The sequence below is a fragment of the Globicephala melas genome, chromosome 17, assembly GCF_963455315.2.
Source record: "Globicephala melas chromosome 17, mGloMel1.2, whole genome shotgun sequence".
NCBI lineage: Eukaryota > Metazoa > Chordata > Mammalia > Artiodactyla > Delphinidae > Globicephala > Globicephala melas.
Genome location: NC_083330.1, coordinates 59,419,932 through 59,435,894, shown reverse-complemented (window position 1 = coordinate 59,435,894; position 15,963 = coordinate 59,419,932). Strand labels below are relative to the sequence as shown.

Here is a 15,963-nt window from a genome sequence, read left to right as displayed (position 1 = left end):
TAAAATTGATGTGTTTGCTGCTTTGGTTGGAAAATTCTATTTTGAATTTATAGGCCTTGTCACTGCAGCTCTCCCCTGTAGGCTTAACAAGGGAAAGGTCAGGGCACCCCTAAGCTGGCAACTAATAACTTCTGCCTTAGTTAGTGGACATGTAAACAATGTCAGGAGAATTGCTTCAGGCTGAGATTTCTGAGCCCTGTGTATGCGGGGTTGCTGATCGCTTTTGTATTTTATTTTGGAAGACTGAGAAAGAGACAGAAACACTTGACCCAGGTGGCAGATGTGTAGGAGCAGAGCCTGGAGTGTAGGTATATCCCTTGAGCTCCCACAGATGGATTCTAGTGGGCATTTTCCATCCTTTAATGACGTGAGCCCTCCAGTAGCTTCTGCGGCATGTAAACCAAATCTGAGTTGAGGCTCGCAGATGAGCTGGCTCCCTGATGTAAATATAGCTTGGGCTTCTTTGGGGGGGTGTGGGGAGGCGTCCTTAGATTTGTGAGCCGTGGCAGCCGGGCTAAGTGCCTCCCTCTTCCCTTTGTCTCTAGCATCCAACTGCTTCATTCCCTGGCCTTTGTGCCTTGAAAGTTGATGGCAAGTGTCTCCTCTCTCAGTCTCCACGTAGGAATTGAGAGAGGATGGCACAACAGTTAACATACCTTCCAGAGGAAGTGGTGAATGTGAGATTGCCATGGGTGCCCACATTCACTTTTGAGGTCCTTTCAACCCCGAGACAGGTACAGCATAGGGCTGAGGTGCTCTATAGAATCACACCATCTGGGATGGTACGATGGTGGGTCCGTCCTAAGCAAGACACAACCTTTCTGTACCTTAGTTTTCTCACCTATAAAACGGGTTTGTTATACAGATGAAATGAGATGATGTACATAAAGAACTTGGAACATTTCCGGGACTCCCCTGGTGGTCCAGTGGGTAGGACTCCGCGCTCCCAATACAGGGGGCCCAGGTGCGATCCCTGGTCGGGGAACTAGATCCCGCATGTCGCAAAATGAAGATCCTGCGTGCTGCAACTAAGATCCGGCACAGCCTAAGTAAATAAATAAGAACTTGGAACATTCCCTGACACAGAGTAAATGTTTTACAAAATGTTAGTTATTCTTATATCATCATTCTTATTAGGTATTCTACAGAAACTTCAACACAGAAGTTCATGCTGGGACTGTCATAGGGTAGTCTCTTCAGTCTCAATTTTTCAACTGATCCCCTCACCCCCCAGACCCTCACCACATACACACACACACACACACACACACACACACACACACACACTCACCTCACCATGCCTTATCCTGGTGTTGCCCAAACTTCATACTACCTTCACAATGTTCCTAAATCCATGGACCACGTGTTCTATTGTTTAGTATTTTTCTTTAAATCAGCTTACTTTTCACTTTAATGAAACTATTTTTGAATAATTCTACTAGTACCTTTTACTGCTATAGCTACTAATATATATGTGTATATATTTTTGCTTCTCTGAGCTAAAATTAATAAAGAGTAGAATTTTTAGATGTTTGTCTCTGCACCTCCTAAAAGGACCTGGCCTTCCAGTGGTGTGTGTCGCACACTTGGAATCACTGCTCCGTCCATCCACTCTTCCCTGGCCTCAGAGTGCTGGCTCTCCCCTCTGTGCCTTTGCATCTACTGAGCCCTCTTTCTGTTGGGCCTCATTTCTGTTTATCCCTGGTGGATTCCTGGCCATCAAGGTCCTGATTCAATGTGACTCTGAGGCTTTCGTTGCTCTTCCAAGCAGCCGGTGGCTGCATCCTCTGGTCTCCCGGCATCTCTCGTATCAGGCGAGGACCAATCATTCGCGTCTTGTTCTCTTGGTCATCTTGGTCTCCCTGCAGACTATGAACTCCTCCAAGACAGAGCATGTATCTTACTCACCTCTGTACTCCCTTCGACTAGCAAGGTGTCTGTACACAGTAGGTGCCCAGTAATGGTGGGACCAAATGAATCTCCACGGATGGGAAATGGAAGCCTTCTATGTTGAGAGGTGACATGGTGGTGGAGCGTCCTTTGTGAAGTTGACGATGGGGGAAATTTTCCTGAAAACAAGACTGTCCATTCACCTCTCTTTTCCCCAATTCCTTCCCTCCTGCCTGCTCTCCCCCACCTCCCAGGTTATGAGCAGCCGTTTTCTGCCCTATGACAACATCATCACAGACGCCGTGCTCAGCCTTGACGAGGACACTGTGCTTTCAACCACGGAGGTAAGCAGCCTCACCAAGGAGGGGCGGAGTGCCTTGCGGGCAGTCGCCTCAAACCCCAAGGTGCCGGCGCCTCTTTTGCCCTTGCCTTGGCCAAGCCCAAAACGTTTTTCAAAACTTCCTGCAGAGTTGGGTTGAATCCACCGGGTTCCTGTGAGCACCTTGCCGCCACCTGGCGCCCTGATGAGGGCATTTTCCCCTTTGTTTCCTCTGCTAATAGGTTCCTCATTTGCGAGGCTGCACCTCACCTCATCCCTCCCTCCTTTTGTTTGTTTGTTTGTTTTTAAACAGTGCAGGTGCAGGCAGAGGGACCCAGGGGAGGCGGGCAGGGGCACCTGTTTAGCATTTTCTTGAAACCACGCTCCGGGAGCCCATCTTTCCTGATTCTTCTAACGCCTGTGTGGGCGTGTGTTGACTCTGTTGGGGAACACACTATTCTGGGTTCTAAAGGCAGCTTTTCCATCTGGGTTGGAAGTGTGCATTTTCTTCAACCCACACGAGAGCAAACGGTTTCACTTGAAGGCTGAGATGGAGATCCCTGCTATTTCAGATGTTCAGGTATTTGTGCCCCAAAATAAGATTGCACAGAGCAATGTGTGAGGGAGAGGGAGAGAAGAGGAAAGATAGCTATGCTGGAAAACCAATTTTTACAACTCGAATGAGTATTGATCTCTGAAACCGCACTTCAAACCGTAGAGGGGACCAAAGACAGTTACACAAAAATGTAGTAGATCGCAAATACATTATTCATGGTAGCTGCTAAAAAGCTTGGAGACTTAGCTACTTATCCTGTTCCCCTTCTTTTATTCCTTTTTATTCGTAATCATTTTCTTTTCGATTTAAATGTCGACACTTACCAGCAGGCGTTTTCCTGGTTGGCAGTCTGATTCTAACGGCCCGCTGCCCACATAGCCAGGACTCATGGTGACTTGGGCTAGCAGTCTCTGTGTCTCTTCAAATTCCGTGGATGCTTCAAGTCTCCATCAGATGGAGTTCAGCAGACGTTCTGTGTAAGGGCAACCAAAATCACCCCAGGACAACATGTCCTGCACCTCACCTTGGTCAAAGGCTTTCTATGCAGCCAAAGCTCTATAAATACTCGGTGAATGAGTGATGTTGGAGGGATGCGTGCTGTGCAGATTAAAGTGTGAGCACACAGCCAGTTTTGTCATGTGTGAGTCGGCAGGAGAAAGCAGCGGTGGGGGGAAGGGGAGAGATGCTTAATGTTCAAAGAGAATGACTGCAATGGAATACAAGGAACGGGTCGCTCCAGCCTGCTTTTTTTCTCCTGCTTCCTGCAAGGGAGGCTGGCATCCCTGGAACAAATTCATTCAACAGGTATTTATTGAGGGATGTCTTTGTTCTGGTCTCTGCCAGGTACTTTGATTGCACAGTTCCTGCCTGTAGCCGCCAGAGTCCTGGCAGCAAACAATTCAAATCAGGTGACTCAAATGAAGGGATTTAGTACGACTTAGGGAGGTGAGTGGGGTTAAAGGACGACACAGGAGAGGGAGAGGCACCTGGGGAGTGGCACGAGCTGGAAGCAGCTCCTACTTCTAGGCCTGAAGAAGTGAAGGAAGGAAACAGTGTTTCTGGTGTCCCTGAGAGGGGGAACTAGGGAGAAGAGGCTGCCCTACAAGAGCTATGACCATGGAGGGGTGTGGCACCTACCGGAACTCTGGGGCCAAAGCTGGGGTGGGAAGCAGGGGAGAAATACTGTCCTCTCTCTGTCCCACCTCCATTTTCCTGCCAGCAACGCGCATTGACCTAAGCCAATCAGCCACCAGCTGGCGAGGAGGACCAGGTTATGCAGTCCACAGAGTTCCGGCGTAGGGCATGGCAAGAAGAGCGGAGAGTGGATCTCGGAGAGCAAACAGAGGAAAGGCAGCACGTTGCCACGTGAGACGTATAGTCAAGACTGCAGCATAGACCTGAATCGTTACCCCATGACCTGAAGTATTGATTGATCTCTCATCTTCCGCTGGGCACAGAGCAATTGATCTCACACTCGGATTTGTTTCTCTCTGTCCCACGGTGAAATAACTTTCAGCTGCTGTGGTGTAGCCACGTGCTGGTGAATTTCTTTTCAAAGAATAGCAATTCCAGCCTCTCAGTGCATGCTGGGAAGAACTTGTGCTGTATGTGGAGCAATTAGAAGTCAGCATGGGTTGAGCATGAGATGGAAATTTAAGAGGCTGGCCGTCTGGTTTGTTTACTTTTCCGGCTGAACAGTGGAGCAGTCGTGTTGCCTGACATCGTGGAGGACGAGGGTTTCTCTTTTTTTTAGGTGAATAGATGTTGGTTCATTTTATTTCCTTTCTAAGGATTCTTGGCTTGTTTAAATGCCTCTCTGTAGTATTAAGGATAGATTTTTAAACAGTGTCCTATAAAGGGTATTAGATAGAGTTGGTTTATAGTTACTTACATTTATCTGGGTTGCTTCAAATTCTCAAAAGAAAACCGATGTTAGTTTTTAAGAGGCCATAAGCTGACCTTTGCCTCCTTTGATGTGTTAATGAGCTGTGTGAAAGCAGAACTATCACAAGAATCATAGTTTTATTGGAATTTACTTTTGAGTTGCTTTGAAATGACTTGAAATGGCTTTGAGATAGTAAGGAATTCATGTGATGAAAACGCCCCATCGGTGTATGCGTCTCCTTTTCAGAGGATAATGGAAAACGCCAAAGAGTGCTGACAGCCAGGCTGATTCTTTGACGCCGGGCTGCATAATGTACTATCCCACCAGTTGGCACCATTAGTATTGAACGCCAGTGATGATGTGCAGGTTATCATGACCTGCTTTCAGTTTTTTGGCAAATACTGTTCACTCCCCTGCTATCTTTTAACTTTGAGACGCCCCTTACCCCACCACGCTTCCTTAATGTGTGTCCCAACACCCTACTTTTTTTCCCCCCAGGTATTATAGCTTTGGGGAAAAACCTATATTGTTAAGGCTTTCTTATCTTGAGTCAGGGCACCAAACTAAATCTCCATAAAAATTTAAATTCATGGCTGTTTACAAAAATCATGTCTTCTAACTAAGCCCCAAGAATTCAGAGATAAAAGGACCCTTACGGATCACCCAGGCCAGTGTTTCCCAAACCTAGGATTTCACTGACATGTTTACCTAGGATGAGGCTTAAAAAAAAAAAAAAAAGAGTATGCCGTTTAAAGAAAAATATTAACTAAGTTATCGAATATGTGGTGGGAATGTGGGAAAAGGAGCGATGATGGTTATGCATGTGGTGAAAGCTTGGGAAATACTGATCTAGGCTTATTTGCTTTGTCTTGTAATTGAGGTAAAATTCACATAGCATAAAATGAACCATCTTCAAATGTAGGATTCAGTGGCGTTTAATACCTTCACAGTGTTGTATGCTTATTACCTCTACTTCATTCTGAAACATTTTCATTACCCTAAAAGGAAACCCTGTATCCATTAGTGAGTCAGTCCCTGTCCTTTGGAACCACCAATCTGTTTTCCACGTCTGTGGATTTGTGTATTCTGCACATTCTTGTAAGTGGAATCATACAATATGGGGCCTTTTGTGTGTGGCTTCTTTCACTCAGCATAATGTTTTCAAGGTCTGTCCATGTCGTGGCATGCATACGCATCAGTGTTTCATTCCTTTCTATAGCTGAATAATATTCCATTGAATGGATATACCACGTTTGGTTTATTTATTGATGAGTTGATGGCATTTGGGTTGTTTCCACCTTTGGGCTATTGTGCACAGTTATTTGCTCTGCTTTTGAACCCCTGGGAGGTCAGGAACTGGACTTGCCAACATCACTCAGCCACCCAGCCACCATCACAGTGCCAAGACTTGAAATATCTGTGGAATAAATGAAAATTCCGTATGCATTGCTTATCAAGAAGAGATAGGGCAAAGGTTGTTGGGTGCATGTGTAACCTGTATAAGATAAATTGTTTTCAACACTGTAGCCACAGAGCTAGAAGGGAAGCGATGATAACAGTACACACCAAATCTGAAACCAGATGGCTTGGGTTCAAATCTTGGCTCTGCCACTTACTAACTCAGAAAAGTTATTTGAACCTCCATATCCTTAGCTTCCCTCTCTGTAAACCGGACACTCTAAAATTACCTACTTCACAGGGCTACTGTGAGGATGAAATGAGTTAAAATGTGTAAGTTCTTACAACCATGCCTGTTGTATTGTAAGCATTACACAATTATGACCATTATCTGATGGTTTGCTGTTACTGGTTTTTTTGGGGGGGGTTGTTTTGTTTTTACTTTCTTTATGTTGTTTTATGTGTCATTCATCAAAAAATCATAGAAGTCAAAAATGAGTTTATACATTTGAAAACAGACTATTTGTTAATTACACATGTTAGTTTGTAGCAGGTTCAGAAGTACTTGCTTTGGGTTATTTTGAGCACTAGGAGGTCATTTCACTGCATTTCCTTTAAAAATAATCTTGGCCTGTCCCCACTTATTCCTAGTGATTCTTCAATGTGGATGTGTTTTCCAAATTTCCTCTCACTGAGCATCTTCACACCTGAGAGGCCTGAATGACTGTTCTTGATGATATCTGCTTTGTATTCCTGTTAGAACCCGTGTGCTTTTTAAACATCTTTTCTCTGGCTTTTAAGTGGATGCTTTGATGTTAGTCACTCTGGCTTTGCTGTGTGCTGGTGATGGTGTATGCTCTGTATTCATACTGTAGATGCATATAGAAAATCTGCTCCTGTTTATAAAACAGATGCATTTCTGCCTGCCATCAATCAGTGGTCACTTATCTTTTGGAGGTTGGTGGGGGGAAGCAACTGATTTTTTGACTTTTTAGCTTGAGTAGACTGGATTTCTAAAGGACATATCCACCAATGTATTTTTTTTCCTTCTTTCATTTCCACACTAATCTGAAGTTTCTTTAACAGAAAACATTAACATGTGCATAATTACGGGGCCAAATGTCAAGCAGTCAGTTTAATTTGCTGATGAAGACATGGAATTAATGTTTCGCAACAGTCCCGGGATTTCACATTACGAATTAGCAGGGGGAAGGGGATGTTTTGTTGACATTTGTTAACACCGTTGATTGCTTGTTTGGCTTGTGTTCTGCCTGCAGGTGGATTTTGCGTTCACCGTGTGGCAGAGCTTCCCCGAGAGGATCGTAGGGTACCCTGCACGCAGCCATTTCTGGGACAACTCGAAAGAGCGGTGGGGCTACACGTCCAAGTGGACGAACGACTACTCCATGGTGTTGACGGGAGCTGCTCTTTACCACAAGTGAGGAGTTTGGACGACTCATATTGCTTTTTATATGAGTTTCTGGCTGCTGCAGAGATGGGAACTTGGGCCACATCTTGTTAACAACCTTAATGGAAATTAGTTTGGAAAATCCCCATTTCAATTCTGTTGATGTGGCCAACGTGTATCTTTGAAATCAATAAAACCTCTTGGCTTATGGCATCTTTAGAAACTATGGTAGAGCAGCATCTTCAGCGACTCTGAGGCGTGGAGACGTGCTCAGGGTGTATTGAGTAACTGAATGTGTAGAAGAACAACAAAGTAAACGCTTAACTGAGTACCTCCAGCACTGTCCTAGGTGCTTAGGATTTACCGCTGAGTAAAATAGGAAAAAAATTTTCTGCCCATACAGGTTTTGTATTCTAACAAGGGGAGAGGCAATATACATAATAATTCTATAATATATTAAGAGAGAGGCTTCCCTGGTGGCGCAGTGGTTAAGAATCCGCCTGCCGGGCTTCCCTGGTGGCACAGTGGTTGAGAGTCCGCCTGCCGACGCAGGGGACGCGGGTTCGTGCCCCGGTCCGGGAAGATCCCACGTGCCGCAGAGCGGCTGGGCCCGTGAGCCACGGCCGCTGAGCCTGCGCATCTGGAGCCTGTGCTCCACAACGGGAGAAGCCACAACAGTGAGAGGCCCGCGTACCGAAAAAAAAAAAAATCCGCCTGCCCATGCAGGGGACACGGGTTTGAGCCCTGGTCCGGGAAGATCCCACATGGAGTGGAGCAACTAAGTCCATGCGCTGCAACTACTGAGCCTGCGCTCTAGAGCCCACGAACCACAACTACCGAAGCCCGCGTGCCACAACTACTGAAGCGTGCGTGCCTAGAGCCCGTGCTCCTCAATGAAGAGTAGCCCCCACTCGCTGCAACTAGAGAAAGCCCGCGTGCAGCAACGAAGACCCAACACAGCCAAAAATAAATAAAATAAAAATAAATAAATTAAAATATATATCTCTTAGGAGATAAGACAAAGCAGAGCAGGGCAAAGGTGGAGAAGGGGCAGGTTGGGGGTGATCCTCACTGAACGGATGAGATTTGAGTGGAGACTTGAAAGGAGAAAGGAAGTCAGCCAGGAGAACACCTGTAGGAGGAGTGCTCTGGCGTGGGGAACAGTGTGAAAGGATGCCTTGAGACAGGATGCTGGAGGAATATCCAGAAGACCGATGTGACCAGAGTGGAGTGAGGGGCAAGCAGGTGAGAGAGGTCATGGGATCCCAGATGCAGGACCCTACTTTCCATCATGAGGACTTGACAGTCTTCTAAGTTACGTGGGGAGCCGGTGCAGGGGTGTGAGCAGAGCAATCCTTCTTATGTTTTAGGCATCTACTGTGAAGGCTGTGGTGAAGATAGACTATAAGGGGGCCAGGGGAGAAGCAGGGAGACTTATTAGGAGGTGACTGACGTTATCTAGGCAAGAGATGATGGAGCCTGGGTCAGGAAGTGAGCAACAGACGTGGGAAGGTAGTGATCAGATTGTGGGCATATTTTGAAGATGCTCCAGCATGATGTCCTGACAGATTGGGTACAGAGTTTGATGACTCTTAGGGTTTTTGACCTGAAGAGCTAGAAGTATAGAGTAGTAAGCCAGCAACAGAGTTGGGGAAAGGCGCAGATGGAATAGGTATTAGGGAAAATACAGGAGTTCAGTCTTGGGCATGTAGGGACATTTAAAAGAGTGTGTTGAAAAAGTCAGGGATGGAGATATAAATTTGGGAGCTGTTTGCATAGATTTGGTCTTTAAAGCTAGGAGACTCAGGTAAGATGGCCAAATTCATGAGTGTAGAAGGCTGATGGTCCTGACTCAATCATTATTGAAATCCCCTCCTTAGTCAGGTGAACACACCAATCTTAACCTGGTCTTTTTTAGTAAAAAAATAGAGAATCCTGTCATCTCAAGGATGGAGTTGGAAATGCACAAGGTATAAGCATTTAGGGTGACTGAATTTTGATCTCAAGACTCCACCTCTTTCTTCCCGCCACCACCATTCAGTGAATCAAATTCATTCAAATGATTTTTCCAATAAACATATGCTATATATTCCTCCAAAAAAAATACTAGGGTGAGAAATAACTCAAATAAATTGTGGGTTCTCCATAATGATTGACCACCAGATTGATTGGGGTTTTGCTCTAACAGTGTTGAAACACATGGCTTACAGGCCAGAAAAAATGGAATGGTTATACTGTTGAACTCAGAGTTATGGGATAGTATTGAATACAGTTCTGATTAAACCAATAATTAAAATTGTAAAGCAACTTGTAATGATATGTGGATCACATGTAAGTAACTTCTCCTGACATCTAAGTATTTGGTTTCTAACCAACCAGCCTGATATTAAAGTTAGCCTGGGCAAGCAATAGCTCCATCTGTGTGTTTCTCTGTACCTTGTTTCCTTATCTGTAGTACCTACATCATAGGTTTCTTCTAAGGATTAGATGAGGCATTTCTTGTAAAGTACTTTAGAACATTACTTGGTATATAGTATATACCATATAAATGACAATTGTCATCATCATCATCAACCATGATATGTTTAGGGATTCAAAGAATGAGTATGTGGTTTCTGACAAAGAAGACCACCTGTTATTTTATAATGATGGCCCCTGCTGAAACCTGTTTTTGGTTTGTACAGATATTATCACTACCTTTACACCCATTACCTGCCAGCCAGCCTGAAGAACATGGTGGACCAGCTGGCCAACTGTGAGGACATACTCATGAATTTCCTGGTGTCTGCTGTGACAAAATTGCCTCCAATCAAAGTGACCCAGAAGAAACAGTATAAGGAGACAATGATGGGACAGGTAAGAGAAGGAGAACTCTCCCCCCTTGCTTTGCTCACTGGTGACTCAGTCTGAGGTAATGAGGACTCAGTGTTCCTCTAGGAAGCATAATGAGAAGATATCAGGAAACAAACCACATGCAAAAGCTCTGAGGGAGTGTATGTTTGGGCGTGGGTAATTTGGAAGATGTAAGTCAAGAGTATCTTTATGTCAAGAGTATAAAAGCTGTCTAAATTGGTGCAGCCACTATGGAGAAAAGTATGGAGGTTCCTTAAAAAACTAAAAATAGAGTTACCATATGATCCAGCAGTCTCATTCCTGGGCATACATCCAGAGAAAACTCTAAATCGAAAATACCCATGTACCCCAATGTTCATAGCAGCACTGTTTACAAAAACCAAGACATGCAAGCAACCTAGGTGTCCATCGACAGATGAATGGATAAAGAAGATGTGACATTTTATATATATATATATATATATATATATATATATATGCAATGGAATATTAGCCATGAAAATGAATGAAATAATGCCATTTGCAGCAACATGGATGGACCTAGGGATTATCATACTAAGTGAAGTAAGTCACACAGAGAAAGACAAATATCATATAATATTGCTTATATGTGGAATCTTAAAAAATGATACAAATGAACTTATTTACAAAACAGAAGTAGACTCACAGACATAGAAAACAAACTGTGGTTACCAAAGGGGATAGTGGGTGTGGGGAGAGATAAATCAGGAGTTTAGGATTAACAGATACACACTACTATATATAAAATAGGTAAATAACAAGGACCTACTGTCTAGCACAGTGACCAATACTCAGTATCTTGTAATAACCTATAATGGAAAAGAATCTAAAAAAGAATATATATCTGTATAACTGAATCACTTTGCTGTACACCTGAAACTAACACAACATTTTTACTTCAAAAAAGTTGAATAAAGAAATAAAAGCGCTCATGTGACCTACCAGGTGGCATAAGAAAGACGTCTCTTCTCCAGAGTTAAAGACCTAAAGAGAATTTATGCAAGTTTATTTTAGGTGTTTTATTGAGTGGCTAGTAATGCTCTCAACACAGCCTCCTAATGGCTGCTCTTGAGTCGGATGCACATTGTGGAGGCAGATGAGGAGTCATAGTACTTGGTTTTCAGTTCTAGAGCCAGCACTTGGTTGCTGTAGGCAAGTCAGTTACCTTCCAAAACTCAATTGTCTCGTCTTTAAAATGGAAATGGTGAAATCTGCCTCACAGCGTTGAGGTCAGACGTATGAAAGCATTTGCCAAAGTAAAATACAGTGTTGGGTCACAAATGATTACTGCTAAAGATACTTTCAGCAAAATATAATCTTTCTCTTTTTACAAGTAAGAAAACTAGGACCCAGAGAATTTAAGCATATTGCCAGAAGTCACCCAGGATTAGAGACAACTTGGAATTGAATCCCGGCCTCTGTTTCTTCCACTATTTATTCTTCTACAGCTCAGCGTCCTTTTATTCATCTTGGACAGAGCCCAGTACTCTATGTACGAAATCAAAAACCATTAGACCATTTAGATCTACCCAAGTGAAATCATGGAGAATCCAGCAGGATTTGAGTCAGCCTAAACGGACATACTTATGTAGTTATATCAGTTCAATTTGGGGGGTTTTCCATGTACCTTGTTCTAACAGTTATTGAAAATCACATATAAATCCAGCTTCTGCAGAGGAAAATGTAACCAGGCCTCATGTTAACACAATTGATGGTTTTTCATTCACTGAATTTAGTAAAAGCAAAAAATTTACAGGATTTTAAGTTTATAAAATTTAATAATTTAATATTTACCAAATATGTACAGGTTATCAGGCATTGGTCTAGGTACTAGGTACTGGACAAAGCAAAGAATCTAGTAGAAAATTCTATTTCCCTCTAACTACTAAAAGGACAGGCGAGAGGATTTACAAGAATTTGTCATTTTTAAGACTGAAAGACTTTTCAAATTCAAGCAAAATGTATTGAGTACCCATGCATATTCATATTTATGATCTCATTTAAAGATACACCATTCCTTTAATGTTGTTAACTCAGAGTCCTCTGGACTCCCCTGAGGTTATACACAAATTAGGGGTGGAACTCATAGCGTATGGTTTCTTAGGGGTTGGTTTTTTACTCTTTTCATAGATTTGCCTAATTCTACCAAACCAATATTTCTAGTGACTTTACACATCTTTTGGAACAAATCTAAATTTAGGCTTAGGTCTAACTAGACGTATCTAGCTAGGTATGTGCTATATTTGCCCCCTTCTTCCCATCATATACACTAGTTTATTGAATGTTTGTGTGACTGGTGAAGTAAATGGATATCGTGCTCTCAAATTATGCCTTTATAACACAGGAAAGATATCTTCTGTAATATGTTGGTTGACCCAAAATAAATGTTAAAATCAAGAGGCAAAAAAGAGACTTGAATGATTCACTTGGACTGTTTTTTTTTTTTTTTTTTTTCATTTGTAAGAGAATAAGAATGAGCTTAGGCTCTTGACAGTGTTTCCCTTTGAGGATGTGAGCACTCACCGGGATGTAGTGGGTCTAGCCCTTTGGGAATAAGTGGACCAATCAGAAATGGCCTGCAAGCTCATCCCAAATTAGGAGAAAAATGGAGGTACCTTTGGGACTTCCGGCTCTGATATGGACTCAACTGGTCAGCTTAATTTGATGCTCTCTCTGATTTACCAAGCAGAGTTCCTCTGGTACAAAAAGTAAAGAATGAAACCTGAGTTCTGCCCCTTCTAGCCCTGAACAAACAATTTTAACTTCCTTGAACCTGCTTCCTCATCTGTACGGCAGAGATGTTATTACCTGGGTAGATAACTCGACCAGGTTGCTGCGAAGCTCAAATGAGCTCATGAAAGCACTTTACAAAGAGTGTTTTGTTTGTTGTTCTGCTGCTCCGAGATAACTTGACATTTGTATTTACCTTCGATGCTTTCTTTCAAGCATGTTGACACTTGTGGTTTTGAAGTGACTCAGTGATTCTCACAGCAAAATGTACCTTCCTGTGAAAGTATTTTCTAACAATGCATGAGGATGCAAACACATTACACACACACACACACACACACACACGTACATATATATACACCATTCAACAGTGGCCTATTGACATAAATGAGTTTGTGGGTTTTTTTCGACATAATTGGGCAGCCCACCTTTTCCTTGTTTCATAAAAACACGATTTTAAAGACATTATGCTTAGTTGATCTATTTAAATTTCAGCAATCAAGTCACTTAAGGCATTCTTTTAAATCAATGTCAGTCATTTAAATGGTCTAAAAATATTTAACCAACCTTAGGGTCAACATGGAGAGCTGAAGAGACGGCAGCCATCTTTCTCCTTACCCAGAATCAACCAAATTAACAGGAGGGTTTCAGAAAATTATCTGTGAAACCATAAATACATTATTAGTCATCGCATTTGCTCCCAAGTACGAAGAAAAGTTTTATGTTTAGTGACCACAGCGGTTTCATGGACCAGAGAATGTGTCAGTCCCTATGGATCTTTGTATGTTTGGGGCGTTGGGAAACATGGCAGGTCTCGGGAAAATCTTCTGGCGAGGCTGAAAATCCGGACCCATGCTTGCGTCTTCACCAGGCACGTGGACGGGGCCGCGTGGTGGCCAGGCCAGACCCTGAGCCCTACTGCGTGCCCGTTAAGCCTGACTTCGTTTTCGGCCGTGTGTCCATCTCACCTGGCACCTGTCTCATCGTCTTCCTTCTTTCTCTCCCTTTCCCCAGACCTCTCGGGCTTCCCGCTGGGCTGACCCTGACCACTTTGCCCAGCGACAGAGCTGCATGAATACGTTTGCCAGCTGGTTTGGCTACATGCCGCTGATCCACTCTCAGATGAGGCTCGACCCCGTCCTCTTTAAAGACCAGGTCTCTATTCTGCGGAAGAAATACCGAGACATCGAGCGACTTTGAGGAACCTGGCCGAGTCGGGGGAGGGGAGCAAGAAGGGCCAGAGGATGGGGTCAGCGGCTCTCTCTTCCCCGTGCACATCCGCTCAGCAGCGGAGCTAGATTGTGCCAAGTATCCAAATAAACTAAAATGATCAAAGTGACAAAAAAAAGAATATAAAGGAAAATAAAAAGGCCAATGGAAACTCTACTCCTGACTCGTGGGACTGCACAGGACTGCCCCAGATTCACCTCACTGGCTTCTATGTCCCAAGACTAGGTTGTGTACAGTTTAATTATGGAACATTAAATAATTATTTTTGAAATGATTGCTATGCAGGTTTAAACTTTTTTAATGATCAAAACTATTAAAAACCAGAGTTCTTTCTTTAATCAAAATTGTGTTGGTTGTGGATATTTCAGAGCTGCTGCTCCTCTTTCACAGACAGCATTGCCGTCGCTCACGCGGGGTGCCCTGCAGTGTCGAAAAGCTCGGACTTCATGGAAAAAACCATAAGTCACTCTACCCCATGTCAAGAAATAGCCAAGCATAACTAAGACGAGTTCATGACTCAGCTTTGCCAGAGCAAATTGTTTTCCATTTTGAATTTGCAGATCCACTTGAACTTTTATCTCTAAAATGTTGCTGCATGAGAAGAAGTATAATGACCTCCAGGTAGACAGTTCTAACTGAAAACTTTATGTTTGAGATAAAGATGATCATCTTTTTCATTGCGGGCTTGCGGGAAGTTAGTACCAAGAAAACGCTAGTGTACTTAAGAAGTGTTCAGTTTACACAAGGAGCCATGCAAGCAATCCACCAGCATATTAGTGAGATGGAAGTATTGACCCACAATAGTAACCTAGTGCTTTTCACGGGGGTGGGTTAGATGACACATTCAACCACTGACACACGTCTGCTTAGGGCTGGGGAAAGGCTTTGGTTTCAAGGCAAAGGAAGAATGAGTATATCGTTGGCTCGGCAGGAGTCACAAGACAAGCTCTTTTCATGGTTGTGAAAACCTCGTTTCAGAAGCTTCTCTATTGAAGAAGAAGTAATAATGTTGACATTCCCACCATTGAACTGGAGGATTGCTGAGAAGTAAACGGAGGGTGTATCTCACCGTTGGGACCCTGATACCACTTTTAGCCAAACAGTGTTTTGAACGAGAATCTGGCAAACAAAATAATCACAAACAAATGTGAATACTGTTTTCTTTCATTTTAATTTTTATATCTGTAGAATCTGTAGTTTAGTCGTGCTTCTTGTTAAAAAGAACATTTCTATCCCTGGAAATGCTGCTTTGAGCTTCTGATCAGTATAAAATTGCAATTACAAACTGAAAAAAAATATATATCCCTTAACTCCATTATAAAAGATGGAGACTTCTGAGATTAGACACTTGCTTCTACTTGGAAGAGGCAAGAGAGAATAAAGAAGAGAAAGACATTATTGGGTCCTCTTATGCTGAATAAACAAGAAGCACTTTAATTCTTTTTTTTCTTTTTGCCCCTAAACTCTCATGCATCTCATAAATGTGTTTCCAGCATTGGGTTAGAAGAAAGTCTCATCACAGAATTATGTTCAAGTGCCTGGCTTAGGTCAGTGGAAACCATAAATCCAGGAGACTTTAACTCATCCTTGTTTTATAGACATCTGGAAGTGAGAAAGGAACTTTCAAAGAGCATGCAAGGAGGGAGAGAGCTTTGAGCACTGGAGAGGTGACT

At 43.1% G+C, this 15,963-nt stretch overlaps 1 protein-coding gene across 1 annotated transcript in view; it reads left to right on the top strand.

Moving 5' to 3' along the window:
* The window catches only part of EXT1 (exostosin glycosyltransferase 1), a 292,312-nt gene extending 277,525 nt beyond the window's left edge, over positions 1-14,787 (top strand). The window contains exons 8-11 of the mRNA XM_030875654.3: positions 2,145-2,234; positions 7,326-7,486; positions 10,141-10,312; positions 14,075-14,787. Of these exons, the coding sequence (XP_030731514.1) occupies positions 2,145-2,234; positions 7,326-7,486; positions 10,141-10,312; positions 14,075-14,260 (609 nt within the window). The 3' untranslated portion in view covers positions 14,261-14,787. The remainder of the gene's footprint in view (positions 1-2,144; positions 2,235-7,325; positions 7,487-10,140; positions 10,313-14,074) is intronic.
* Positions 14,788-15,963: the final 1,176 nt, after the last annotated feature.